The 27,817-nt window shown below is 44.6% G+C and overlaps 2 protein-coding genes across 17 annotated transcripts in view; one reads left to right on the forward strand and one right to left on the reverse strand.

Annotated features, from left to right (window-relative positions):
- Positions 1 to 2,831: 2,831 nt before the first annotated feature.
- On the reverse strand, positions 2,832 to 3,850 carry LOC125083051 (uncharacterized). Its single transcript, XM_047698966.1, is given in 3 exon segments — positions 2,832 to 3,078; positions 3,080 to 3,263; positions 3,266 to 3,850. Coding segments are annotated over 3 exon segments (933 nt in total). The 5' UTR covers positions 3,768 to 3,850.
- The window catches only part of ZNF462 (zinc finger protein 462), a 139,981-nt gene continuing 115,224 nt past the window's right edge, over positions 3,061 to 27,817 (forward strand). For 4 of the 16 annotated variants that reach the window (XR_007122158.1, XR_007122159.1, XR_007122156.1 and 1 more), the window contains exon 1: positions 5,999 to 6,232. The gene's annotated coding sequence lies outside the window, so the exon portion shown is untranslated. Of the gene's footprint in view, positions 3,093 to 5,998; positions 6,233 to 6,876; positions 6,921 to 7,143; positions 9,042 to 27,817 lie in introns of those variants that run through there. The other 12 variants (XR_007122153.1, XR_007122154.1, XM_047698955.1 and 9 more) reach the window with 9 other exon arrangements.

A 27,817-nucleotide genomic window follows, 5' to 3' on the forward strand; every position in this document is an offset into this window, starting at 1 on the left:
TATTTATTTGACAGAGAGAAATCACAAGTAGGCAGAGAGGCAGGCAGAGAGAGAGGAGGAAGCAGGCCCCCTGCTGAGCAGAAAGCCCGATGTGGGGCTTGAACCCAGGACCTGGGATCATGACCCGAGCCGAAGGCAGCGGCCTAACCCACTGAGCCACCCAGGCGCCCCAAAGCTAATTTATTTTTAAAGTTGATTTTAAAATAATATATGTTAAGTAAATAACATGTAAACAAAACAATCTTGAAGTGATCTGAGAACAGTAACTTCAGAAAAATGCCATAGAGGCATAACTTCTAGAGTTGACTGCCTCTGACCAGCTCTGTGGTCCTGACCAAGTCACGTCCCATCTCTGAGCTTTAATTTCCAGAGCAAGTAGCAGGAATCTGGAAATACTGGTCTTTCTGCTAGAGAGGGATGCTTCAACAAATGGGCAATCTCTCAGCTGAGTCTTTTTCTTCTGAATTTTGCTTAATCTAATCATAGTTGAGCTCAGGTTGCTCTTTCCTAAAAAGAGCTCCTCTATTAAGAAATTCATGTATAAATATGAGTTAAGTAGGATATTGACTTTAAAATGAAACCCCAAAATTTTACTTTAACAAAATACCTCTTCTCAATAACTTCATAATAGGAGCAGAAATGTTCAAGTTAATTATAGTCCCCAAATTGGCTAAATTCCTGTATTGCTTTTGAGAAAGTAAAAAAACCCAAAAAACAAAGTAAAGTTCTATAACCAAGTAATGTGATTTTAAAGCTAGTGGGTCAACAAGTAGATCATGCATTGAGACTCTAACCTATTGTCTCCTATTCCTCTTTGCATCCCTAATATTCAGCTCTAAGTGTGGCACATTGTGGCTGCTAAATAGATATTCAACGATTGAATGATATTACATATGAATGTTCCATATTATGGTAACTAGTTTGATAGAACTGTAAATTTAACTTGTACTAAGGGAGAAAGACTTTTTTTTTTTTTTTTTTAATTTTAGAACATTGCTATTGAACTATCCTCTCTGGTATCCAAAGGTATAGATATACAAAGATTCATATGAAGTAAATTTAATGTAAGTCATTGCAATTGCCCTTCCTTTGAGAGCTGTTCAGAATCACAAATTATCCACCTTCGTCTTCTTTTCATCACTCCTCCCTAGGCATGGACACTAGTCAACTAGTTATACATATTTGGATATGGGTTTATGAGAATATATTGATTTTTCTGTAAGGGCTCAGAAGGAAAAGTGTTAGTGACTTAACTTTGTGGATATTTGGTGGATCCATAATTACTGAATTTGAAATAAAAAAAAACCTTTTTAAAGACTGAGTAATTTCCAACGACAATGAAAGATCTTGAGGATTTAGAATAACCCTTTGAAAATCAGAAACTCAAATAGTAAAAGACTACATTGAACTGTACTGAAAAGAAGTTTTGCATAGGTGGGAAAATACCACCAAGTTCAAGAGGTCTGTCACAATATGGTCAAATGTTTAAAGATGGAATAATTGAGACTTCTGAAAAAGCCATACTCAATTCATTTGCTCTTTGTTTTGCTAAAATCATCAGCATGAACAGTTTTCCAGCTGGAAATTTAGAAAGTGGGGCTATAAACTGGAATTTGGGGTTGGCTTTTTTTTTTTTTGTATAGTTTTTGTAAGGAGGACTTTTCTTTTTTTATATGATATAATGTAAATATTGTAACAATGACAGAACAAGAACAGGAGTGAATAGCTCTTGTTTCAGTTGAAATTCTGTCTTTTTAATGTAGCCTCTGGACCAGCTCTTCTTTCCATGATTCCTTCCTGCAGGTGACAGAGGCCCCTTTCCTCCCAGAAAACACTTCTTTGAGAGATCTGGGTGCCTTCCTTTCGTAAACCTTTAAAAGGCAAAATGATTTATAGGCTACCCCTGTCCTTCTAGAGGTGGGCACCTAAGTAGATCATATTTGCATGGGTCACTCTGATTGTAGGACTCCACTGATTCTTGAACTAAAATTGCAAGATTTATTATTCTGTTAATGCTCATAAAGTCACTCTTTTGATGAGCCATAATTTCCCTTTATGAGGAGCCTGCATGCCGGTCACCCATGATAAGGGAGAAGAAAGTCCAGACTTCCAACACGCTCATATTTCCTCGTGAACATTAATAAAGTCTTGAAATCCCATATGACTCCAGGACATAATGGCATGGGATACAGCAACAAAAGGCAAATTTCATGCAGTCAGCATGTCCCCATAAGACTTCCCTTACATTGTTGGCTGTGTACAAAAACTAAGCTTTTCCATTTTTAATGCAAAACATTTAGAAATTAACCTTCCTGGTGGAGAAAATACCCTACCAGGTAGGCTTGTGTTATCCTTGTGAATTTTCTTAAGGAATGACCTAGCAGGAGGTGCGAACTTTCTCCTGTTATCTTAATTGTCCGCTAATGGCAAAGCATAATTACAGTTACTTAAGTGCCAACTTTATCGAGGTTTTCACTAAAACCTTCAGCCACAGCGCTTTCCTTGACTGACCCAGCTTTTATCTATCCACTTGCTTTACTATCATTTGAATGAAAACGGCCCCCAATAAAAACAAGCAAACAAAAAGCCTAATCCCCAACCGTGTTGAGTATCTTCTGTTGTTTTAGTTGGAGACTTAAGGCGGTTGTGACCTCAAAGAAGTCGACAAAATTGTGTATGGCATCATTAATTGAAAATGTAGCCTTCCCACATTCAAAAAGCAGGGTTTTGCGGGAGTTCTGCAATAGTTCGCTTCACGGCTCGGGGAAGTCAATTCGCTGCTAAACCAGAAGATGGTCTTCTAAAGACTGTCCTGTATTTGGAATGGAAACTTAGCCATTGTACCTTTCCCCCAGTGCACCCACATGAGAAGCCCGAAAGCCACCCATCGGTCTCTGGAGCTCCTCGCTGCCTTTGTCCCTTCTAGACGTGGAGGCTTGGAGAGGAGGTTTAGTTTCCAAGGATTGGAGCGTTTGAAGGGCGGGGCCATCTCCAAGTCCATCTCCCCTTTTTGTCCTCTTCTCCTGGGACGGGAGGGAGGAGCCAGGTCCCCCCGCGGCCGGTTCGGGAGCTCTCTGTCTCGGTCGTTGGAGGTGAGTCTGAAAGGGCGGCAGCCCGTTTAATTGTAGCGCAGGTTAATTTCTCGAGTTCACCGCAGTCGGTCCGCCAGCCGCTTCCCGGGTCTTTGCCAAGTGGGTTTACGAGGTCTGAGGCGTGTTGGGGCGCGCTCGCATTCTCGCAAAAGGCTCCTCCCCAGGGCTCATTCCCCGACTGCGGGCAGCCCTTTGGTGCCCCAGGAGCCTTGGGTTTCCTCTGACCTCGGCGCTTCCTCTTCCCTCCCCACCGCCTGGTTCCGTGCGACCCTGCCCCCGGGGAAGGGCGGCCCCCATCTTAGGACTTCCGACCCAAGCCAACCCAGAAGGTACCTTCACGTCGAGGAAGATTTTTATCACAGCCTCCAAAACCCAGCGGTAATAGGGGCTTTCAACCTGAAATACCATTGTTATTTTCCCCGCGCAGGGCTTGACAGAGAAAGTCAGCTTTTTATTAAAGACAAAGAGGTAAATTATCAGCTGGGGCACTGAAGGGACGGCGGAGACCTGGCGCGCTTCCTCTCGTTGCCACGAGGAATTTGTGGGGGAGCGGCAGCCGCCGCTCAGACACCCCTGGGGTCCCGGGGGAGGAGCTCGGGGCAGAAGGACTTCCCCGGGTCCCTCCGGGCACCTGGAAGGGAGAGTCCTGCCAGTTCTGCACAAAGCCAGGGGCATTTCAGTTCTGAGCAGCCTTACCGTCCTCCTCTCTCCTTCTTTTTCTTCTCTTTCTTTGACTCCCGTCTCCCTTTCGCCTCTGTGCTTTCTCCTCCTTGTTCTCCTCTCCCTACTTTTTCTCTTTCCTCTCCTCGCCCTCCCCCTCCTTTCTTTTCCACCGCACGCGTAGAGTGTCATTTATTTATTTATTTATCACCCCCGCCATCAACACCCTTTTAGGGCTCCCAAGCTTTTCAGTGTGAGTGGGAGGAGAAAAGGGCAGGAAGTGTTGACTGCGAGGGGATGAAATCGTGCCTCTGGGTGAGAGATTCTGCCCCGGAATAAACGATTGGGAAAAATCTTGGAAAATGAGGAGTCGGATCTGTTTATGAAAGCCCGCTATCCGATGGGAACCAACTCCGCGCGCGTCTCCTCCTCCCCTTTATTGTATGGGTTTATGGGTATATCTTCCCGGACTGTTGTTTGGGGTGTGTGTGGCGGCGGGGGGGGGGGGGGGCGCGGGCGGCGGCGGAGGAGTGAGTATTAAAGAGGACAATCTGGCCCAGGATCTTCAACACCGCGCCTTCTCCACCGGATGCGCGCTCCCCAATGCAAAGGAATCCAACATCCCCCAATTCAGACGCGGACAAAAGAAACTTTAATTAAGGTCTCTGCCCCGCGCGCTGTGTGTTTCTCTCTCCCGATGCTGGTGATGTCCAACTCGAGGATGCGAGAAATAGAAATGGTACAACCAGCCCGTGCCCTTGAACTTCAATTGCTCCTGACTTGCTGTATTGATTTTTTTTTTTTTAATAGTGTAGGCACCCCTCCCAAATCAAATTAAAGCCTTAGGAGACGTTCGACCCGGTGAGGGGTGAGGGGAAACCCATTCCTTTGCAAAAGAGATAGTTCAGAACGATTTGGGGGGAAATTACACTAAATAAAATTCAAGGTGTGAAAGCCTCATCTTGGTTCTATGTCTTCAACACCATGACACCTTATCATTAGAAGCGCTGATTGTTACTTTCCGAGCCTTTAGATGATCAGCCAGAAAGTGCAAACAACGCGGGGCTGGAGGGTGTAAAGTTATTTGAGTAGATTTTTTTTTTTTTTTCCTTTTGGTGCGCCGTCAAAACATTTCACAAGTTAGGAAAATAAAGTGGTGGTTCCGAAGCTCAGAATGATGGGTTCCTTCCCTCCCCCATCCCCCCTCTCCATATCAGAAAAGAAATAAAATGCACAATGAGCCTTTATTTCGGGGGAGAAGACTTCAAAATACGTGCCAGTAATGGACAATTTGAGCTTTTCACTGGAGATACTCACACCGCAAGCTGGAAAGGGATTAAAAAGCCCCACGTGGTTGATCTGGGTTTAGACTTGCAACCTCTAGTTCCCCATGTATGTTCTTTGCAAAGATTGGCCTCTAGATGGATGCGTGTGAGGGACTCTCTGGGGCCGGGGCTCGGCGCCTCGGGCTGGGCTGATGTTGGGAGAGCTATGAGCGGCCGGGCAGGGTCCTCACTGGGGGCTTCCTCTGCCGGCCAGGGCGGCCGGGCGCCTCCGGGACGCGAGCGCGCACGCCTCAGCCCGGCCGCCGCGCTCCTCGCACCGCCTTCTCCGCAGGTCTTTATTCATCTCATCTCCCTCTTCCCCTTCTCCTCCTCCTTTGCCTCCTTCTCCTCCTCTTCCTCCTCCTCCTCCTCCTCCACCACCACCACCACCTCCTCCGCCGCCGCCGCCACCTCCTCCTCTTGCATCTCACTGGCCTGGCTCTGTGTTGCTCTGAGTGACAAAGACAATGTCCCAGTCTTAACTTTGCAACCACCTTGCCTCCTTCTGGGGTTCAGCGGGGGGGAGGGGGGACAGCAGGCGCAGCCTCAGCATCTCCTCCAGCTTCTCCTTCTGTTCTTCTCCAGCTCTTGGATAATTCTTCCCTTTTCCCCCCCCAGCCCTTGTCTCATTTCTTTCTTTCTTTCTTTTTTCTTCCTGTCTCCTGCACGTTGTTGTTGTTATTAGAAAGGCTTCGCGCACCCCCTGGTGCTCCGGCGTTTTGTGTGGCAGGAGAAGATTGTCTTCCTTCTCTCTTTCTGTCTTGCTTTCTCTCTCCCTCTGGTTGCTCATTATTCAGAGAGAGACACAGAGGGAGGGAGAGAGAGAGCGCGCGAGGGAGAGGGAGGAGAGGAGAGAGAAGAGGAGAGAGAGGGGAGAGAGAGAGAGTGAGAGGGAGAGGGAGGGAGGGAGAGAGAGGGAGAGGGAGAGAGAGAGACGGATATCTCAGGTCATCTGCAGCTGCAGCGAGTCTGAGGAGCCGAGGAAGGCAGGGAAGATGGCGATCCTCCATTGCTGAGACCCGGCAGAAGCACATGAGACTCCCAAACAACTTCCACAACAATAACCCGAGCAGGAAGAGGAGAAAGAGAAAGAGGATAAGGAGGCGGTGGGGCTGGAGAACCCGAAACACCTCCCGGCGCCGGGACGCTTCTTCTGTAAGTTACTGCAATTAACAACCACCTCGGGGTGGTCCGAGTGCTCCGGGGAGGAGAGCGCGGGGCGGTGGAGGCACAAACGCGCTCATTCATTCGGCCAAGGAGGGTTGCTGGAGCGGGGAGGAGAGGAAGTCCCCTGCATGGACTGGCTGTTGGGAGAGGAGAAGAAGCGAGAGAGAAGAGGAGGAGGAGGAGGAGGAGGAGGAGGAGGAGGGGGAGGAGGGAGAGCAGGAGGGGGAGGAGGAAGAGGAGGAGGAGGAGAAGCGAGGGAGGAAGAGGAGGAGGAGAAGGTGGTGGTGGTGGCAGTGGAGGTGGCTGTGCTTTTCCTGCTGGCTGCTCCTTCTGGGGGGAGCGGAGAGCTGTGGCTTAATTAATTTCGTGTAGTTCTATGGAGAGAAGAGAAAATGAAAGATGAGTGAGGAGAGAGCTGGAGCCCTAGGACGGATGCTCTGAGTGTGGGGATAGGAGTAGGGACAGAGAGGGGGGCGGAGGGCGGGAGGCGAGGGGACCTGAGCCGAGAGCCAGAGGGAGCGAGCGAGGGGCAGAGGAGGGAGCGCTCCAAGCCGCCCCGACCAGAGCGGGTTGACCTCTTTCTTTCTCTGTCCCTCTCCTTCCTTTCCCCCTCTCTGTCTGCCTGTCCCCAGCCCGATGGCAAAGCCGTGCGGATTGGCACCCCCCTCTTCCTCAGGTATTTGGCTCTCTCTCTCTCTCTCTCTCTCTCTCCCCGAAGTTGGGATGCGGGGTCGGGATGTGTCGGGGGGGTGGCTGCTGCCGCTGCTGGTGCTGCTGGTGCTGCTGGTGAGGAGAGAGGCGAGGAGCGGGGGGCCCGGGCCGCGTGGGGGGGCGCAGGTTCAGGAGCTGCTGAGGAGCTGTCTCCAGGCTGGGGGTTCAGAAGCGTCTGGTGGAGGAGGACAACGGTTTCTGGAGAGGAGAAGCCATTACACACGCTTGGCTCTCTGAGGAAGGGAGAAAAGAAGGCAGGGGCCTGGGGGTCGCCTCACTCCTGGTGCAGTTCCCAGGGGTCTGCCCTCCTTCCAGGCACGAGGGGAAGCCGCAGCCGCCCCCCATTGGAGCAGCCCCTCTCTTTCCCTTTCTTTATCTCCCTGTCCTCCATTTGCAAGCTGTCTGCTTTGGTTCCAGTCCAGACTCCAAAACACAAAGCTCCTTCTCACGTTCATTCTCCAGGCTTTTCACCATTCCTGAAGGAACCCTCATTTTCTTTTCATTGTAGCTTCTAACCTACAGAGAGGGAGGGAGGCTGCCTGGAGTTCCTTTTATATTTCTCCTCTACCCAAAGGGGAAAAAAAAAAAGTTTTATTTTTCAGCACGCGTCTGGGATGGGAAAAGACCAACCAGTTGGGGCTTTTCTCCCAGAGCTCCCGGGGGTTGTGTCTGAGTGTCTGTGTTGGTTGTTTGGTTTGCTTTGGTTTTGTTTCTGGAGGTGGCTTGCAGGTTTTTGGAGGAAGTGACTAGTTTGGTTGGGAGCTGGGAACTGAGTCAGGTAAGCCGTGTCATGTAACTCCACCAGAAAATGGAGGAGAGCGGGTTTCCAGGAGACAAAGCTGAGATGAGAAGTGTTTATAAAATTATGGATGTCTCCATTTTGAAGCTCTGTTGGTGATGGCTGGAAGAGGTTTGCCTGCCTACTCCTTCTTCTTTTCCAGGGTGAAATCTTGTGGTGGTTCCTCACCATCTATTCATTATACAAGGAAATGAGGGAGTTGTAAGGGCTGCTCAGATTTTTCTCCCACCAAAGGAGTGCTTTCACAAGTTATTGAGGCATTTGTTTCCATTTTAAAGTAAACTTTTGAAATTTTTTTTCTTCTTTTGAGTGGACCTAAAGGGTTTTGACCTCCTTCAGGAAAGGCAAGGCAAAACCTTAAATGTTTTCCACAGAGGTCTTCACCCAACTTTTAAGCTCCTCCAGGTCTCCTAAAAAGTCCCCAGGAATTGTTATTTCCTCATTGTGAAGATGGTGGTGGCCCTAAAGCTGAGATTTTGGAGTTCTGGGGCTTGGTTTTCATCATGATTTGATCCATGGCAAGACTTTATTGTCTGGTTTGGGCTGATTTCTGCAAAAAAGGATAAGAACAACAACAACAACAACAACAAATCCTGCAAGATCTCAGAGGAACCCTAAGACTGACTGACCCCAGTTTCTCCAGAGTCCACATTTCTCTTCAGGTTGTTCCATTTGTGTTTAAGGCCTTCTTTTAGTTCCTTTGTTTTCCCCCTTCCCTTTCATTCTGCTCTTTTTCTCTGTGTTCTCAAGTACTGTAAGTCTTCAGAAATATCAGATGTCTTCTTAACAATGTCACTATGGAAACAAATTTTTAAAAGATTATGTCTGTGGAGAAATCCTTATGTCCAGGTATCTTCACCTTTTTAATTGGGAAGAATTTAGTAGTCCTGAGGAAGACATTTTGTGAGGATGATTTGAAGGAAGGACCCAGGACTACCCCAGTCCACACACATTGATGGGAGTTCTTCAGATTAGTTCTAGAGAATGTATGTAATTGATCCAAGTAAAGAACAAAATCCTGAAATGCTTGAGGAATTTATAAAAGCCAACCATGAAGATGTTGCTTTACCATTAGGTAAGGTAGCCATCTTGAGGGTGAGGGAAGATGTTGGAAGTATTTTAAGAGGACTACTGGTAAGATAGGTGAGGAAGCCTCCACAGTGGAATGAAAACTTGGAGGAGATTCAGAACCAATTAATATATTGTAAGGAGGCTGACTGGACCTTGTTTTCAACTAAGGAGAGACATAGAAAGGTACCAGCTTCAACAGAAATAAGGGACACATTGGTGAGCGACTTATACCAGCTTTTTTCTTGCTCTGCTTTCTCATTATGTGTTAGATGTGTGTGTGTGTGCGCGCGCGCGTGTGTGTGCAAGGTTCCTATGTCTACAATATTATTGTGCATATTGAAGTGGTTTTAGATTCCAGATGTAATTATATTCTGTTGAGTAGCTGGTCGCAGTGTCATTCAGTAAATGCACAAGGCTGTATATGACAACATCACATTTTTCAAACCAAACTGTTGTGTCATTAATTGAGGGTTATTGTTCTTCTGAGGAGTGTGAAAGGCAAGGAGAAATACATGGTTCTTTAGCTGATAATTGTCCATGGTCAATGAAGTAAAACCCTGTTTTTGCAGACGAAGATGTATGGTTTTCAAGATTTTCAGCTGATGTGTGTGCTCATTTAAAAATACTTCTCCTTAGATCACTGCTTCTTTATTAAAAATCTGGGCTTCTCCAAGAGCACTTGAAAAATCTTACTTCTTGGAATCATACCTTTTATTATTCAGTTTTGAATGTTATCTTTTGATACCATTACTTTTGCTCAGAAAGTGTAATGTTGTCAGTGTTAATACTTAAATAAGATTTGCTAATGCATGTATGGATGTTACTTGTTCAAACTCGGAAGTTCAGATTCAATGGAATAAAAAGAGTTATTTGGGAAAGTAATTACCAGATAATTTTGCATCTAATTAGCCATATTTATGTATGTAAACACAAATACATTATAGGTTGATCTTGAAACAAACTTCCATGATATCTTTGTTGTTGTTGTTGTTGATACCAGGACAACCGGTTAATTACTTATTTCAGTGGGGAAAAAAAAATCTGACAAACTGGTTGCTGGTCCAGTGTTTGACTCACCACATTTTTTACTTTGTGACCAAATGTTTTGGTGTCTTTATAGGCAGTCTTAGAGTTGAGCTTTCCTAGAGGGAAAAAATTAGTTACCTAAGAGGCATTTTGGAGTTTGAGAATATGTTCTAACTGGTTACCTAAGAGATGTTCATCTCTGACGCCCTTCATCCACATGGGAAGCACTTAATGTTAAAGATGGGGATTCTTGCATTTTTACAAACGTACATATTAGAAATGGGACACGTATTTTGGATAGTGTGCTATGAGCGAAATACAAAGAGTGTCAAATTGAACATTTTCATTTGATGTCAAGGCTCAGAGATTTTGTTTTGTTTTCAAGACATCAGGTTGATGAAGCTCGTTATGCAAATTTTTTCCTTAGCTCTAATATATCACAAAGAGAAATCATTCTAGAGAAATATATGTGAGCTATGAGGCACGTTGCCGTAGAAAAGATTCTTGTTGGATCTTTGTATCCCATATTTCTCATATGAGATTTATGTCCATCTAATTTATTGACCACATTCCCTGAGGACTTGTTTTTTTTTTTTTTCCATACTCCTTGGAATTGGAAACACTTTTAGATAGAAAGAAAAAGATCTATATGTACACACATGTATACACACACATCTGTGTGTCTGTGTGTGTGTTCTTTCTTTCTAATGAGTCTTTTGGAAGATAGTAGGAGAAAAGAAATCCAACTCCACTAATGGACTTTAGAGCATTTGTGGTCAGTTTTCCTGAAAGAAAAGAATGGTAAAATTGCCTCGGGAAGAGTTCCGCTTTCTGTATGATGTACTTTAATAGGGTCTAGTCTGTCTTGAGTTCTTGTGTCTTGAGAACTTGTGTTGCAAGTTCTTGGTTAAGGTAACCTTACTCATCTTCTTTGTGCTGTATGCCTTTATCAGACTTAGTGCTCACGGCCTCATGGGACAGAGCATTGACAAAGCTGTATTGAATGTTTCAAGTTGAAAACTGGAGAACAGGGGTGCTGTTGCACAATGCCACACTCACAAATTAAGAAATAACATAAATAATGAACTCAGATTGCAAAGGATAGGACATGAATATTTGATTGGCTGATTGGTATGTGGAAATGAAGGAAATTCAAAAGAAGTGTAGGAAAATATTTCCAGAGTCTATCATTACAATCCAGCAAACTGGGGTGGGGGGGGGCCGGCCTCTGTGTGTTGGGGGAGACAGGGGCTGGACAAGTATCTTCTGAGGTTCACATAGTTATGAAGTTGGTGGCTTTGAGAGAAACATTAGCTGGGTGTTGGTGACCTATTAATTGATTATGAGAAAATAGAGAGGAGAGTAGATAATGCTAGAAGAAAATTCCTCTTGTGTGATATGCCAAGACATCTGGCAGATGTTATGTTGGGCCCTAAGGAATGGACAGTTTAATTTTAGCCCTAGCAAGGAAATGGGAAGTTCTGAGCTCTTTTAATAGCACAAGCCTTAGTTTGGGGAAGGTTGCTTAAAAAAAATAAGAAAGGAAAAGAAAAGAGGCATTTATTGTAATATTGAAGAACTCCAGGGAGCACCCAGATTAAGCTGAAGTTTTGGGGTGAGGGACAAAGATGTTACTTCCTTAAGTCGAAATGAATATAAAAATCACTAAAAACTTGACTAATATGTACACCGTAAATGGTGACTCCGAAGAACTTGTAATTGGGAAGCTAGTCGTTTTGTGCCTTGGAGAGATCATCTGCTTCAGATCTCCCCTTCCCCCGGCGTTTTATTGAAGAGGAAACTGGCAAGGAGACAGGCAGTGACTTGCCCAAGGTCAGAAGGTTCAGTTGTAACAAAGCCAGGCCTAGCACTCAGGTAGGCTGACTCCCAACCCAGTGCCCTTTCCACCACCCCAGTGCCTCTGATTGTAGCGGTTTGTGAAACACCAGCTCTCCTCTCCAGAGTCCAAGCCTCTCTGAGAAACTCTGTAATCAAACACCAGTGGGGCAGGAGTATTGGTTTTTGTTAGTTGAATTTACCATGTTGGAGCTGAGCATGGTTTCATTCACAGAAGTGATACCCTCTAGAGGCCAATTTTGTTCATGGGACTTTCAGTCAAGTTGTAGCTAGTGGGTTTGAGACTGGGCTTTTCTTTCAGTTGGCCTACTCTCTTGTACAGTTTGTCATCCAGGGCTTGGGAGTCCTTTTCAGATGCCCTTCTTTGGAGGTTTGTCTGGGTCTCTTGCAACTTACCAAAGTGCCCACAATTGGACTCAGGGGATCTGTTTTGCAACATGGTATGGATTTAAATTGGCTTCTCTCAGAGATGCCATTTTGTAATACTGATGAATGGCCAAGGGAGAGAAATCCAGTCTAAAACAATTGCTGGTGATTTTCCAGTATTCCAGACTCATCCAAAAATGTGCCCTCCATATATCTTCTTGGAGCCCCATTCTCTCTTGCAGACCAATGGCTAGCTATTTACCTTTCCCCAATGAAGTCATGAAGTCATCCTTGAAGTGAATTTTTAACAACACGGGAAACATTTAACCAGAGAGAGCTAGAGAGACAGGATAGTACTTTGGGAAGGGTGCAGTGGATTCCATTTCTGATTCCTCTTGGACGAGCGAAAGTCATTTTGTATAAAAAGAAGAGTGATGTTTGGAAGTTTCCACGTTTTCTAAGCTTCTTCCAAACTAAAGCATAAATTCTTAATCCAGGAGGCAGTCTGGAGAAGGTAGTGCTGGATGTGGACTTCTGGCAGAAACACAGTTAACGCTATAAACAGTTGAACCTCAGTGTGGCACTCCTCCAAATGAGTTGACTGTCGAAAATAAAATGTTCCAGAAGAACTGGGAGAACAGGAAAGAAGTTAAAACAGCATGGTTTGCATGCCAGTACTGAAGGAAGAAAAAAAAAAAGTTGGGGTTGGGGGGTGGGGGCATTGGAGAGAAGATAATCCCAAATTGAATAATCCCAAATTGAACCTGGATTTAGAAGACCTGGGAAGAGAAGTTTCTAAGTGAGGGAAAATGGATTTTTATGAATTCAGATTGTATTTGCAGTTTACTAGGAAGCTCTTTTGAATCTTTTGTCCCCTTGAACTTTGTCTCTGGAGAACTGCACACACTGATAAATAGAAAGTCAATTGAAGTGCTTTGGACTTCCATTTTCTGTTTAGAAATATCATCAAATTTGTCTACTTTCTAAGGGCTCCTGCCCTTATCGGTTGAAGCATAATACACAGGCTTTTTAGCCTTTGGATGTGTGGCTTCGACTCCAGGTTGGTTTTTCTCAGGTCTCGGAAAGACGAGAGGCAGGGTAGAGAGGGTGTGAGTATGGTCACCTACAAATGCGTTGTCTTTTAATCCTGGTTGAGCGGATTACGTGGTATCTTCAAAGCGTTCTTGCCTAATTCCTAGCTGGAGACATTTTTTTCATGAGTTATTCTTGGAGGGAAGGTTTCTTTTTGTGCCAGGTCATGGGTATTTTGATATTGATTTCCTTGCTTTCATGTGTTTGCTTGTTCAGTTGCCTGCATGTTGCTTCTGGATATTAATAAAATACTTCTGCTGTGCCTGTCCACACCTTAGCCCCAACTTCATTCAGATAACACAGCCTGCTTTTGGGGGCGAAGGGAAGGTTGGTAGATACTTATTTGTTCAAAAAATAAATCCTTGAAAATGAAGAAGGCTTGATTCAGAGAAGGATTTGCCAGGCTTTTGAGTAGACTTTGAACAAAGACCACGGAGGAAAGATGGGGAAAGTTCTAGTAGGGACCAGGAGATCCTGATTCAAATGTTTTAAGGATCACTTCGTAGGAAATTAAGCATTTGTCAAGATGAGTAAGCAAAGACTTACACCTTTGGATTCAGATTGGTTTGAGCACAAAAGGAGCTGGAGGCCCAGGCGGGACAACTGTGTCAGAAGTAATTAAGCCCAGGATTTGTGGAGAGGCTTATCTGCCACAGAGCCCAGCTGGGGAAGGCTAGTCTCGCTCCCTAAGCCCTCATCTGGCCAGTTGAACCAGAACAGGAGCTAAGGCCTTCAAATTTTGGAGTTTCCCTCTTCCCTGTTCAGATTTAAGAAGGTAAAATTGCCATATTCAGTTTTGCTCATGTCAGTTGAGTACTTGCTTGTCTCTTGAGCTGGGAAATGCCAGAAACGGGGGTGGGAGGGTGGGGGGGGCTGATTTCCTCTGAAGGAACAGTCTCCCTTTTGACACTACAAATGTGCCTATAACATTGTTCTTATTAACTCAGAAAATAATTGTGAGGTGGCACAATGTGGGATACTTGAAAGATGTTTGCTGCACGAAGGTGCCAGTACTCACCTGCAGATTAAGAAATGGGTTTCTAAACCATCTCATTTCTATTGCTAATGAAAAGCTTTGGAAGGCACCTGTGAATTAGAACTCCAGCTGCTATCATGGTAGGGGAAGTTAGGCCTTGAAAGGATACACGGATTAGCCCGGCAGAGAAGCAAACAGTAGCATCAGCACAAGTAGGAAATAGACAGGGGCTGTTAAGCTAACAGAAAAGTTGGCTAAAGCATTGCCATAATTATATGGTGGAAATTTGCTGGGAAGGAGAGCCGTCTGGGATGGGAGAAGGAAAAGCGAAGAGAGGCAGGGGAGTGATGGGCGAGTCCCAAGTAGAAGAGGTCTATCCACTTGGAAGAGCCAACAGGAAGAAGAAAGGCGGTACTTTTAAGAAAACAATAAAGTAAGTGGGAAAAGTCCTGGTAATTTGGAACCTATTGCACGTGAGAAATGAAGACCAGTGCTCAGACCCACAGTCTTTGGTCAGTGCTACCTGTAAGGAAAAAAAAAAAGAACTGAGCTTGGAAGACCATTTATGTGACTTCAGGCCAGTTACAAACTGGCTTTTCTGATAGAGGACAGAGGGACACTTGAAGAAACTGGTTAAGTAGGCCTAGGTCTGGACAATGAATGAAGTAAAGAATAGAGCACAGCAGAAAATCGCTGCATTATTAATGGGCAGGCAGCTTGATAGTCCTCTCTCCACTTCTCCGTAGGGCTTCTCTACCTAGGCTGTGGGTGTTAGAAGGAATGAAGGAAGAACAAAGACATGCTTCTCTCCTAGGGGAAAGGAGTGGACCGTGGCAGCTACCTGGAGTCCTCTTTGGGATTAAGCCAGTCACTGGAGGCAGGAGTCACAGTCAATCCGATCCTGGCATCTAAAAAGCCAAAATAAGGCCTTTGTGGCCCAAAATGGTTAGCCATTCTAATCCCTAGTCATGTCATCCCTCTGTGTTGTGACCAATTAGTCAGTAATTGCATATCAGTCACTCAACCCAGATGGGGCCTGGTCTAGGGGATCTTCCGGCTGTAGCCCGAAGATGGCCAGAAATGGATGCCAGCTAGAAAGTACGTAAGGATTTCAGTACCAAGTACTTATCACCCAGAAACTTTTCCTCTTTAGTGGTTTCTTGTATGGTCTTCTGGTAATTGGTCCTGAGTATTGATACCTGGGGAGGGTTGCTGCATGGAAGAGACCATTTTGAGCTGAATGATAGAGTTCAGCTGCCAGGACTTCTCCCCCTTCTGCTGTCAACTAAATATGATCCCTTCTGATACTGGCTTCATCAAAAAAAAAAAAAAATGCTGCTAACTCTTCTATAATAGGCATATCCCACAGACCTTCCACAAAATGTTCTTTCTCCTCCTGGAGAGACTCAGAGTTATTACTAATGCTAGGGAGCATTTGCTTAACGTTTAATCTGAACCCGGGACTGTTCCTATGGTAGAGAAGACTGAGGTTTGGGGAGGTAAAGTCATTTACCCAAGGTTGCGGAGATGGCAAATGGGAATCCAGGATTCACACACAGGGGTAGTCCTTCTGGCCCTCAGCTGGTGGGAACTGGCCTCCGTTATTAATTAGTTTGCTAATAGCTTATAATTGTGATGGTTTATCTCTTGCAGTTGCTTACGCCAGTAGTATATCCTAGTGTTCTAGAAGGGAAATTTGAGCATAATGGAAAATTAATTGTAATATATTAGTTGATATGAGAGATATAAGTTATTGTAATAGCTTGACAAAGTGTGTTTAACTAAAGAGTACCCTGTTTTTGTTCTTCTGAGTTATAGAGGAGATGGTGAAAAACAGCAGGAGACCATGTACGAGGAAATTTAGAGAATAAATATTTTTAAATTGTACTGTGCAAAGCTCAGAATTGTAGTTTTACATGCGGATATTTAAAAAGGAACACCTACCTGTTACGGCAGAAAGATACACTGTGTGACTTTTTTCTTTCTTTCTTTCTTTTTTTTAAAAGTAAAGAAGGTGTCTTACTTTTTTTTTTCTTCTTGGGGCTCCTGTTGAAAGTCTCAGTGTCCCCTATTGACTCTGGTTTACTGTAAGCGCGAGACGTGTTTCCAAAAGCCACATGGCCGTATTTGAAAAGTAGTTCCACTGTCTAATGGTCACTTTTGGAAAATAGCACAGATACTCTTCAAAGCATGGGTGCTAATGTCCCCCACGCCTTTTAGTGATCACCCTGTGCTCTGTTTAGATCACAGAGACGTGATGAATGTTTGGATTTTATTTACCTCTCCCTGAAACATCACAGTACAGTAAGGGAGCTGCTGTTCATGGATGACCACAAATGCTCTTAATAGAGTAACAAGCTGTACTAAGGGAGATGGAGCAGGTCCAAATATCCTGAAGATTACCCAGGACAGTAGCTTTACTGTAAGACAGGCAGTTGGGACATTAATTGCTGAGCAGACTCTTTAACCTCAAAACAACCAGTCATGGTTTTATAAAATCTTAACTTTGCTACGGATCTGTTCAGGTGATCTGTTCCCAGCCAGAATCTGTGTAGGAGGATAAGCATGTGTCCCTGTTTGTAAAGTGTCCTGAGGAAGCCACAGGGCCACCCATTTTTTTTTTTTTAAGCCTGCCATCCCTATCATGTACAAACTTAATAAAAACCATTGTTTTCTTAGATAAAGGCCCTTCACTGGAGGGAAAAAAGGTCAGAAAAAATAATACATAGTGGAAGAGAATACACTGAGATATACCAAAGTATGCGGTTCTCTAGGTGGAATTTCTGATTTAAAAGCCTTAGGTAGCATCTACTGGGACCCTAATCAGTAGCCCCCCGCCTTCTATGATACTCCCTCAAACCAGCTGGTCTCTGGTCTCATAAAGACCAGTTCTTAACGTGGTTCCCTAGTGTTCCTCCATGAGGAGACAGCTACCCAGGTTACCCTCAGGAGCTTTGTAGAAAGTGCAGGTGAATTGAGCCAACATATCTTTGTGGGAGCAGTAACATCCAGTTGGGACTAGGACTTTGAATTTGAGAATACAAGCCATGTGAGAGGCAGGGTGGCAGAGGGACGGACCCTTGGAGTATGTCCAAGGAGGTAACTGTAGAAAGTCTTATGTATTTAGGCCTGGTGGTGGAATCTCCCATTATCCTGAAAACAAAAGAAAAGAGCCTCTTCAAAGGCAGATTCCACTGTAATGTGAAAATGCACATTGTGGAGATCACATAAAATGGTATGCATTCAGGAAAGCAGAATTGTATCGTTCCTTCCACTTGAGTGGAAGTTCTCAATCATGCATTCCATCTTCTCCTGTGGTTTTGCCTCTGATTAGTAATTTTGGGGGTTGGGGGACTGAGAAGTGACATGGTTTTAAAGAACAGATGTCAGCTGTCCCTGACATTCCTCCCAACTCCTTGGTCGTCTCCAGTGTTTTGAGTACCTCAACCATTCTTTCTCTGACCAGTGGCTGTAGCTTGTTAATAATGAAGGAACATCACCCATAGGTCCTGAAATTAGCAAGTGTTAAATGTTATGTGATTATTAGGGGAAAAACAAGATAATCTAGTCAGTGGGCTTAATTAGGTTGTGATTGCCCAATTGCTGCTTCATGATAATTATATTCATAACCCCGTTTCTAGACGTCAACTACAATTATTAAAATTGACCCCAGCACAGGTAAGTGTTAGCGATCTTACTTGAAGCAGCTACTGAACAGTGAATTTCCAGTGTTCCCAGGGTGTTCTTCCCTGTTCCTTTCCCCCCTACTTGCCACCTTCTCATCATCTTTTAGGATTTTTAGCAGAAAGATCGGTGGTGACATTATTTTGTCTGTGACCATGTACATATTGTGTCGCTAGTGTTGATGACTACAGAAATATACTGAAGTTTTTAAGAGTCAAATATGAGTAAAAGAAAAAGCAAAGCATTAATAAATCAGCAAATAGGAATCCTGAAACATAAAAATCCGAATTGGGCTAGATTTTTTTTCTCCAGCACTTGAGATCTGTTCAGTAGATCTAATGTGATTCATTTGAACAGAGCCTTTCTTTTACAAGGCATAGTCCTGAAGTGAAAAAGTGTCCATGTCTTTGAGGTACTGTCTTATCAATGTGATCATTAAGGTCTGAGGAACAGAGGGAGAATTTTTAACTTTATATTAACCACACCCTCTTATCCCCCAAATTCATGACATTTGCTAATAGAGTATTCTGGTAGAAAAAGAATCTGTCATTGCTGTGGACATCGTTTACTGTTTATCGCCCCAATGAAGGCAGGGATTTCTAGGAAATACAACAACCTGTATCAGAATTGGTTATGTCAGTGTGACACTGTGAATCACTGGGGCCAGATTGTCACTTGGCAGCTTTCCCTTTCTGACATTCAGTTATATGAAAAAATAATGGACTTAAAATTTGCACACGGGCTAAACTTCAGTGCCGTTGAACTGTGAACAACTAGGAATTTGGTTAATATATATATGGGTGTGTGTGTGTGTATACATGTACATATACATATGTACATATATCTAAATATGTAAACATGTATGTGTATATTCTCTCCGAGAGAAGGTGCTTATTTTTTGCTGAAACATCAAGAGCGCAAATTTCACATAAATGCAGTTCTCTGTGCAGGAGTCTTCATTAAGAGAGTGGTAGTATATAGAGCAAACTCCCTGGGACTGCATGAGCACAGGATGAAATTTGTCTCTGTCCCTTCCTCGCTGTGTGACCTTGAGTAAGTCACTTAACCTCTCTGTTCCCGTGATTTCCTACCCAATAAAAGGGAGATGATCATTGAATCTGTAGAACTGACATAAGGACTATGAGTTATGGGAATAGGGGTCTGGTTCATAATGGGCACTTGAAAAATGATCATTTCTTCCTTCCTCACTGATAGAGAAACTGGGGTAGAGATCTCCCAGGGCTTTGCCAGATGTGAATTGTTTTGTCCTTGGTCTTAAACTCCATGTTTTGAGTCCCACCTGATTAAGTTTGTGCCATGTCTGCCCTGACTGATGAATGGTCCTCACCGCTGTTGGTCAGAGGGAGATTTCCCACGCTGTGAACCTCTGCTCTGCCTGACTGTGGGCCCTGCCATGCTCCACATCCGTGTGTGGGTGCTCAGGAGGGATTCGTAAGCTACCTGAAGATGACGCCTTGGCCTCTTGGAGTGGTATATTTTCATGGTGACAAAGCCCCGCCTATCTCAACCTTGCGGAGATCTATTCCCTGGAATGTTGTGGGGGAACAATTTTTAATCAACGAGAACTTCTTGAGCATTTTGGAAGCAAGATGTTATTACTGTTCCTATAGTTTGGCATCATTCTGGCAAAAAAATGATTTGTCTTTTCGAGAACACAGAGTTCATTGCGATGAAAATTGAGCTACGGATGCCTCTCTTGCAGCCTCATTCATGTGGATAGCTCTGAGCCAGTTCGAGGACAGGCTGGTGGCCTTGCCTAGAATTGCTTTGGTCTTCTCTGTGCATATGTTTATTTTGAAACCCCATGTCTACTTGGTCTTCTTAAATGCTGTAATATCAGATGCTTTGAGATCTCAGGGGTAAGGAGGCTAATTTTAGAGTGCCATAAGGGTAGATGGTATTTCAGAGTGTAGAAGGGTAGGTAGCCTAACGAGACTTACCTAACCTTGTTTGCTCCAAGTTAGAAGAACATTTATTGATGGCCTCCGTGGTGACAGCGTGGTGGTTGGCGGTGGCCGGGGCAGAAATGAAGAACCTCTGAGTGGTTCTTCGGTAAAACGCTATAGGGACTTTTCCCCCTCTAAAAGCAAATTATCCTTGATGATTTATTTATTTATCTTCTTTGGAAATTTTTACATTTCAAGAACTTCCAGAGAGACAAGGATGTCAATGGACTTTTTTTTTCTCTTAATTATAAAGAATTTACGGTTGCTGCTTTAAAATTGTGTCCAGAGATTCTCTAGGAGAGAAGAGACCAAGCAGTTATTTTGCTGTGTTCGGATCTCTAGGATGATCTCAAGTGAGAGATTTTGGGTCACCCAGGGGAGACCCCAAGACTAAGGAGGTGACCGTGTAGCTGGTTCTAATCATGCGGCATACCCTCAGTAAAATAAGACGTATGGGGAGAAACAGGAGGAGCTGAAACTAGGACTTAGGATGCCTGAAAAGCTGGGAAGAGAAAGATTTCTCCAACTTCCTGGAGATTTTTTTGGTGGGTGTATTGGGGAATGCCACGGTCATACGTGTTGGGTTCTTTACAAGTTACAAGATCCGTACTTCTCCGTGGCTACCAAGTAGTAGAATAATGATTGGTTTAACTTGGGTCAAGCTCTTAATTGGGTGGGAGCCTCCAGCTTATCTGTAAAATGGAATTCTGTCTGTGACGACTCGGCCAAGAGGCATAATGTATGTAAAGCGCCCAGCACCCTTCCAGGTACCCAAAAGACGGCCACCTCTGCAGTTCATTTGCAATTAGTAGCCATCCAGTGCCTCTCGTGCAGATGGCTTGCTCTTGCCATTCGTCCTCCGCCTGGCTTTGCACGCCTAGTTAGCAGTTGTGGGATGATGTAGAGTTGGAAAGAATGTAGTGTCTTCACTGTCCTACAGAGTGTTTTATGGATGCTCTTGTATTTCAGAAACGTGTGCCGGTCCATCTCTCCGTTCATCAAACATTTATTGAGCACCTTTTGAGTACCCTTGGCATGCGCTGCCTCCCCCAGGGTGGTTGAACCCAGGGGGTTGTGAGACCTTCGCTCTTTCTGTGGTGTTGGGCTCTTTGTTTTGGTAATTGAAATGATTATGATGGAGATGGTGTCCTTCCCCACATTTAAATAGGTTGGAGTCAGGGGCTGGTGAACTGTGGCTTTAGCCAGTGGGAAATGGATTCCTGTTTAGATGCCTGCATTTCTGAGTCTTTGTGTGTATATGTTTACAATATCATTTGCTAACCGTGTAGTCAGTGCTGCTGGGGTACGTAATCTGGCAGATCATTTAAATATTTACTCCAAAATATCTTGTTCTCTGTTGGTGTGAAGTAGAGTTTCCAGATATTTTTAGGTCATTTTCATCTTAGCAACCCTGTTGGAGAGGAACCAGACACGCTGCTGTAAACTGTCCCCACATTTTGATAGAATTTAATAAAGTAAAGTTTAATGGTTGGGTCCCAAGAGGCCAGCAGACCATCTGGTTAGCAGAAGGTTAGGTCGAGTCCTGCGCGGCTGCCGGGAGGGCCCACGAGGCAGCACCGACGCCCTGGTCCCGTGTCCAGTTGCTGAATGTGGGAAGCGTTGAAACGGTGCTTTTTCAGGTCTGCCGAGCCAGCAGCTCCGTTAGCACCGCTGTGACGCAGGAGATAATTCAGCTGGGCAAGCGGCAGCATGGGGGTGGATCTCCAGTACAGGATGTGTAATGTCAACATGAAGGATTGGAGCTGGCAGAAGGAAGGGAAGCACTCATTTCATGCCAGTGCAGGAAGCCTGGAGAGATGCTTCCCACCCCCTTGCATCTTGTCCTCTTCTGGAGCTTTCACATTATGTGTTAAATGATTACCTTGTGCAGGGCCCATGGCAAAACTTCAGCTGATTTTCTGCCTCTTTTGGAACCTGTCAGCATAAACAGAGTGAACCACATTCCACACACATGGAGGGCGGGCGAAGGCAAGAGTTAGCTGCACAGCCTGGGAGGAGGAGAAAGGGCCTCGTTAGGCAGGAGCATCTTTGTGCTAGAGATGGAATCCCATTGTCCGGCCCTTTGTGCTCGGATTTGAGACCGGCCGTCCATTCACGTCCCTTCAAAGGCTGCAATCATCCCAGAACACTGGGCTGCAGCTGGAGTCCGTAGAAGCCCGCAGAATGGTCCCAGAGATTCTGCAGGAGCTTAGCAATTACATAATTGCCGGGTAACTGGAGAGAGCCATCAGGACCGTCTAGTTCCCCTGGAAAGAAAGCTTCTACAGTTTGAAGGATAGACTGTTTTTCCCCAGTTCAGCCTGAAAGCTGATGAGCAAGGACATCAAGCCACCGGGCTGGAACCGGGTCCTCTCACTGGCATGAGACAGGAGGATGTTCACAAGTACACTTGGCTGGACATTCAGTGGACGTCACAGCTGCCTTCAAGGGAGAGAGAGACAGAGAGGAGAGAGAGAGAGAGAGAGCAACTCACTGGGTCTCAGAAAAGTGGATTCGTATATCAGCAGAACATAGTATCCGACTCATTTCTAATCTGGGAGGCAACATTCCGTATGCATTCAAGGCATGGAGTGTTCCAGAGCCTTCCTAGGAATGGGATCGGCGGAGCTGTGCTTCATAACCAAGAACCCTCTCCAGTTCTGCCTGCTCTGGAGGGATTTTCACAGCCTCTCCAGAATGAACACTTCCCTCAGACGCTGATTGGCCGACACAGCGCAGGGCCTGATGGTCATCCGATGTCCCTAAATGCTGGAATCTTCTCAACATCAACCGATGGTAGTGCCTCGGCAGCCTGGGGCTGGAGCAGACTGGACACTTTTGTCTGTGGAGACCTCACAGCACAGGAATGAATTCCTTCTTTCAGCTTCCCGACCGCCTGTTTTTCATCGTTGAGGAAATTTTGAGGTGGAGTCGGTTAGACCTAGGCATGAGGGCCGCACTCAACCGGCGAGAAGTCCAGGCTCCATTTCTTCAGATACGGAACAGTCATCTAAAATTAGCCGCATCTCCTCACCCAAGTGGGGACTTGCTGTTTGTTTATGTTAAGTAGCTCTGCCCCTCAGCAGCCCTGCCTTTCTGGGGACGGTTCTGTGGGGCTGCTGGAGTAGACCGTGGTTTTATCAATGGCTTGCAGTTAGGTCTTTGATCGCCGCGATCTTCATCTGTATCTCTCAATTGAAACGTGTTTGTAGTCAGAACTTCGCAGAGGGCAAATAAAACATTTTGGCTCTCATGTGAGTTAAAAAAGGAACAGCCAGCGGGCACTGTAAGGAGTTGGACCGCCAAGGCAGATTGGGTCCAGGGACTCCTAGACCTTTTACCTTTAGACTTGCTCTCTTCTTCTACTCCTGGGTTTAGCTCTGAGGTTGATGGATGCAAATAGTTTCTGTTAGAGTTTTGATTCCTATGAAACAGCCTTGGTGGGTTTTCAAGGAGCCCGGCTGTCTCAGTCCTGCACTTTTGTTTTGTAGCAATTGGAAGGGGGGTATAGGATCACCCATGGTGACCCTTTTCTGCGTCATTCCAGGCAGGCCTTGGCATGCTCCAGCAGATGAGTAAGGGTGAGGGCAATTGGCAGGAGGACCCGCTGAGTTCATCTTGCTTTGTATCTTAGAGACTGGCCTGACCTTGTTCCCTCATCAGTGTTTGGGCACTCTGAGAAACACGGGACCATCTTTCAAGGGTCCCAGAGATTGTGCTGGGAGCAGTGTGCTCTCATACTAGGAAGGGACACTTGACTCAATTTCAGAGACCACATGGAAGGGGAGCCCTTTGCTATCAGCATTGGGAGGTCTGTGAAGACCTTGGCAGTGAGGGCCATGGTGTATAGTAGAAAGAACTGAGACCTCAGAGCCAATGAGGAGCTGCGTGACCCTGAGTGAATGATTTCATCTTTGATCTTCAACTTTCTTATCTGGGGAAAAAAGAAATCTGCCTTGTAAGCTCCACATGGGGAATAAATGAGATTGTGAATGTAAGTCTCTAGTGTGGAGCCTGATGTATTAGCACATAAAAATACTAATTTCTTTTTCTCCCATCCTTAAGTTTTCATAAAACACTTATTATAGGCAGAGCACTGCTGACAGTGACCATTTGATTAGGAGTCAGAATACACTTGAGCCCACATGAAATCCCCGTAAGGGGGCGTGGGACTGATGCTTTCATTTAACATCTTGGCCTTATGGGATGGAGAAAATAAGTTTTATTATATGGTAACTTTGATTTATTTATTTACTTTTTAAATAAAAGGATTTATTTATTTACTTACTTATTTGAGAGAGAGAGACGGGGGCGGGCAGAAAGAAAGAGAATCCCAAGTCGACTGTCCCCTGATCACAGAGCCTGATGTGGGGCTCGATCCCAGGACCCTGAGATCATGACCCGAGCTGGAACCAAGTGTCAGCCTCCCAACTGACTCTACCATTCAGATACCCCTGTGTGGTTACTTTTAAAAGCCACTGTGCTTCTCCATGAAACATGACTCTAAAATCTGGTAAAGGGGCAAAAAAAGTACCTTAACCTCCGTTGGCACTATCTTAGACATTCTGTAGTAGATTATTTATTATATTCCTCAGATGAGGTTCTATTTTGGTTTTGTTGTTGTTGTTGTTTTGACTATGGTTGCACAACTAACCTCTTTAAAAGAAAAATCTGATATTTCTCAAAAATAGTACAGATGAGAGATAGTTGGGTGACCAGAACTCAACAGATGAATCAATGACTCTCACAGCCTCTTTTCTCTGACCTCTAGCCCAGTGTGCCATTTCTTATGTTGGTGTTGCATGAAGTCTTGTTGACTGTTTTCAGGGAAAAAGTTAAAATTTAGCCAAGTCAACTTGGAAGGCCAACCAGTGGTTTCTCATGATCAGTTACTGAACAGAACTTGACTAGAAGCTACAGAAAGTCAGGCCCAGGCTCTCTCCTTCTCATCTGTATAACCGGTGCCTTGCACAGTGCCTGGGGTAGAGGTACTGCATTAATAAGTAAGTATTGAGTCAGTAAACCAAATCCAGCACTTTTTAAAAGGTCATATTGCTTTTAAGTATCTGTTCCTTAAATACACCTAGATTTTAAAAAGACAGAACCGTATCTCTTAGTTTCTTCTAAACAAAGATTGCTACTCCAGATATCACTAGTATAAAGCATTCAGTTTGAGTAAATGGAGATTTGGCCCTGACATTTTAATTTAAAAATGAGAGTTGATGTAAGTTCTTAATCAAGGGAAACCTCCCAACTCTGCTATCCATATTAAATATATTCTGGAAATAAGAACAACTAGATTGCCATCTAGGGTAAAGAAGCCAAGGAGAGTTTGGGTATTGGTGGTTTGGGAAAGGATGCTAACTTGAGGATGACGGTTTACTGGTTTGATTGTGAATGACCCCCTTGGGGCACTGTAAAATTCGATTTTGTGGAACTGAGTCTGACGCATTGGGAGGAAAATGTCAAGCTCAGGAATACTCAACAGCTTAAGGTCGGTAGTTCTAGAGGTATCTCATTTGTAGTTTTATATGGAAAAAAAAAAAAACATCTTTTTCCAAGACTTTATTTGACCTAATAAGTCTGTATGGATTGTGGCATGTCTTTCATGGGGTAAATGGGTGGCATGGAAGCCTCAAGGAATATAGAAAAAAAAAATGTTAGAGAAAGAAAAGATGAGTATGGAGCATTTCCTGTCAATTTAACATAATTGAAAGAATGAGGCAATGGAACTGGGACAATAGTCATGCTCTTTGAAGATGGTCAAGCAGGTTCAGAAAACATGCTTCTCCAACCTTTGACTTTAGTTCTTGAACATTTCAGCAGAATGATTTAGACCATTGAAAGTCTAGTATGTGCAGAAGCCTTCTAGGTATGAGGTGACCTTGCAGTATTAAAGAAACCCACGGATCCTGTTAGTTCCAACCTCACTGAAGGACATATTCTGAAGAGCCAGCTCATTAAGCAAGCTTTTGAAGGGTGTGCGCTGCAGAGCAGTTTCCTGTTATTTGGTTAATGGTTGACCTAGTTCTATTGCCATATGCTTCCTGGAACGCATTCTAATATAAAGTATGTGTTAAAGCAAGACTAGGATAATAGCAGGAAAGTCAAAGCCTTTCTGAAGCAGAGACCATGTTAATGCTGGCCCAGTGAGGGCAGAAGAGTGTATGGGTGGAAAATGAAAAGACTTTTTCTCTTCTCAGTCCTGTTTACTCATTCTTACCGGAGTCCTCCCATTTCATCCCAGGGCACTGCAAGGAGTCGCCTTTTCCCAGTGTACCTGGTACCTAGGTAGCCTGCGTTGTGAGCTCGTTTCTCGCGCCTGCTAGACCCAGTTAGGTGTTGAGGTACCCTGAGTAAAATCACTGCTGCAAGGAAAGCTTAGATAAAATTGAGCTAATGGCAGGTGATTTTGTTTTGGTATTATTATTTTTGTATTGCCAACAAGGGATTAGTAAATCTTTTTGTCTGGAGTTTAGATGGAGTCCAGAGTCGAAGACCGAGGCTTCTTTGACTTATTTGTCATTCTACCTGGAATGGGCAGCCTTGGCTGTTCATGTAGATGGATAGGAAAGTCCACACAGTCATGGGGGCTGCTGAGCAAACGTTGCACCAGACACACAGTGTTTGTTTTAACAGCTTCAGAATGTGAAGAATCTGTGGGTCTAGTCTGCTGATTGCTGGATATTTGGGTGGTGGTAGAGGAAGCTGTTCTCTTCACTGCATAGAAAGAAAACATTTGAGGAACCACAAGTGTGTGGGGTGGGGGTAGGACGAGGTGGACAGTTCCTTTTAAATTCTTTTTTTTTTTTTTTTTAATAAAAATCCCCGTAATTGTAGAATGGGACGATGATTCCTAAACCAGGCTGATGTTCAGTTTCATTGTGAGAACTTGGAAACAAAAAGGAGGTTATTAAAAATAGATTTTTAGGTCCCACCACAGGAGAGGGATTCAGCAGGTCTAGGGTGGGACCCTAGAATGTGTATTCTTAGAAGTCTGATTTAGGAACCACTGGTCTTGGGAATTCAGTATCATTAGGCAGGCAACGGAGGAAGAAGCAGCCACTGTGCTTTAATGTCTCCTATGCAGGAAGTAGGAAAAGGAAAAGAGATGCTGTCAGAACTTGATATTTGTAGCTGCTTATAATTTGAGCTATGGAAGAGGCTTTCGTCTTTTCCTCCCCAGGAAGTCAGTACCTCCAGGGCACCTTACGGGGACCGTATACTAAAGTGATTTGGGTTTGGGAAATGTCATCTTAGTGGCATGCCACTTACTCTGCTCCACCATCGTCACCACCCTCCGCTGCCCCGTCCTCTCCCTCCTGCTGTGGAGACAGTGTTAGCAGAGTATCTGTCGTTCCATCAGTTAAATTGGATGGCATTTTTTCATAGTCATACCTCTGGCTGAAACAGGAAGGTTATCTTATGTTGGTTTCTGCATACAAAGAAATTGCTACTGATCCACCTCGTTGCCGCTGTTCCTGCTGGGTTTTTTTGTTTTTTGGGTTTTTTTTCCCTCCTATTAACAGTAAAGAGATGCACATGTTGACTGTGGACTTGCTCCATAAAGCTGCCCACCCGGCCTGGTTTGAAGCTATTGGCTCTGATACTGGGCCACAGCTCAATAACCCATTTATGAATCAGGATGGCCTTGACATCAGGATCACCCTGATTTGGGGTCTACTAGTGTGCCTGATGACTTGATCTTCAAGGCACAGTTAGTGGACGAATGAATGACTGAACCAGCTAAGTAAACAATGCCCCCAGGAGATAAGAAGTAACTTGGAAAGAAGAAGATTCTGCTTCAAAGCAATGTGTGTGGTCAACATAACCTTTTTAAGGATGCTTTCTGCATTCATCCCAACAAAAAGGAAAATGACCCTGTTTAAAATTTGACAGACCAGACGCTTTGGCTTCCTGAGAAAATGCAGGGAAATTATTTCTTTAGGTGTTTTCTATCCCCTAAAACAACTATCACCAAAAAACAAACACACACACACACACACACACACACACAAACAAAC

Source organism: Lutra lutra, chromosome 13 (genome assembly GCF_902655055.1).
Source record: "Lutra lutra chromosome 13, mLutLut1.2, whole genome shotgun sequence".
NCBI classification, from domain to species: domain Eukaryota; kingdom Metazoa; phylum Chordata; class Mammalia; order Carnivora; family Mustelidae; genus Lutra; species Lutra lutra.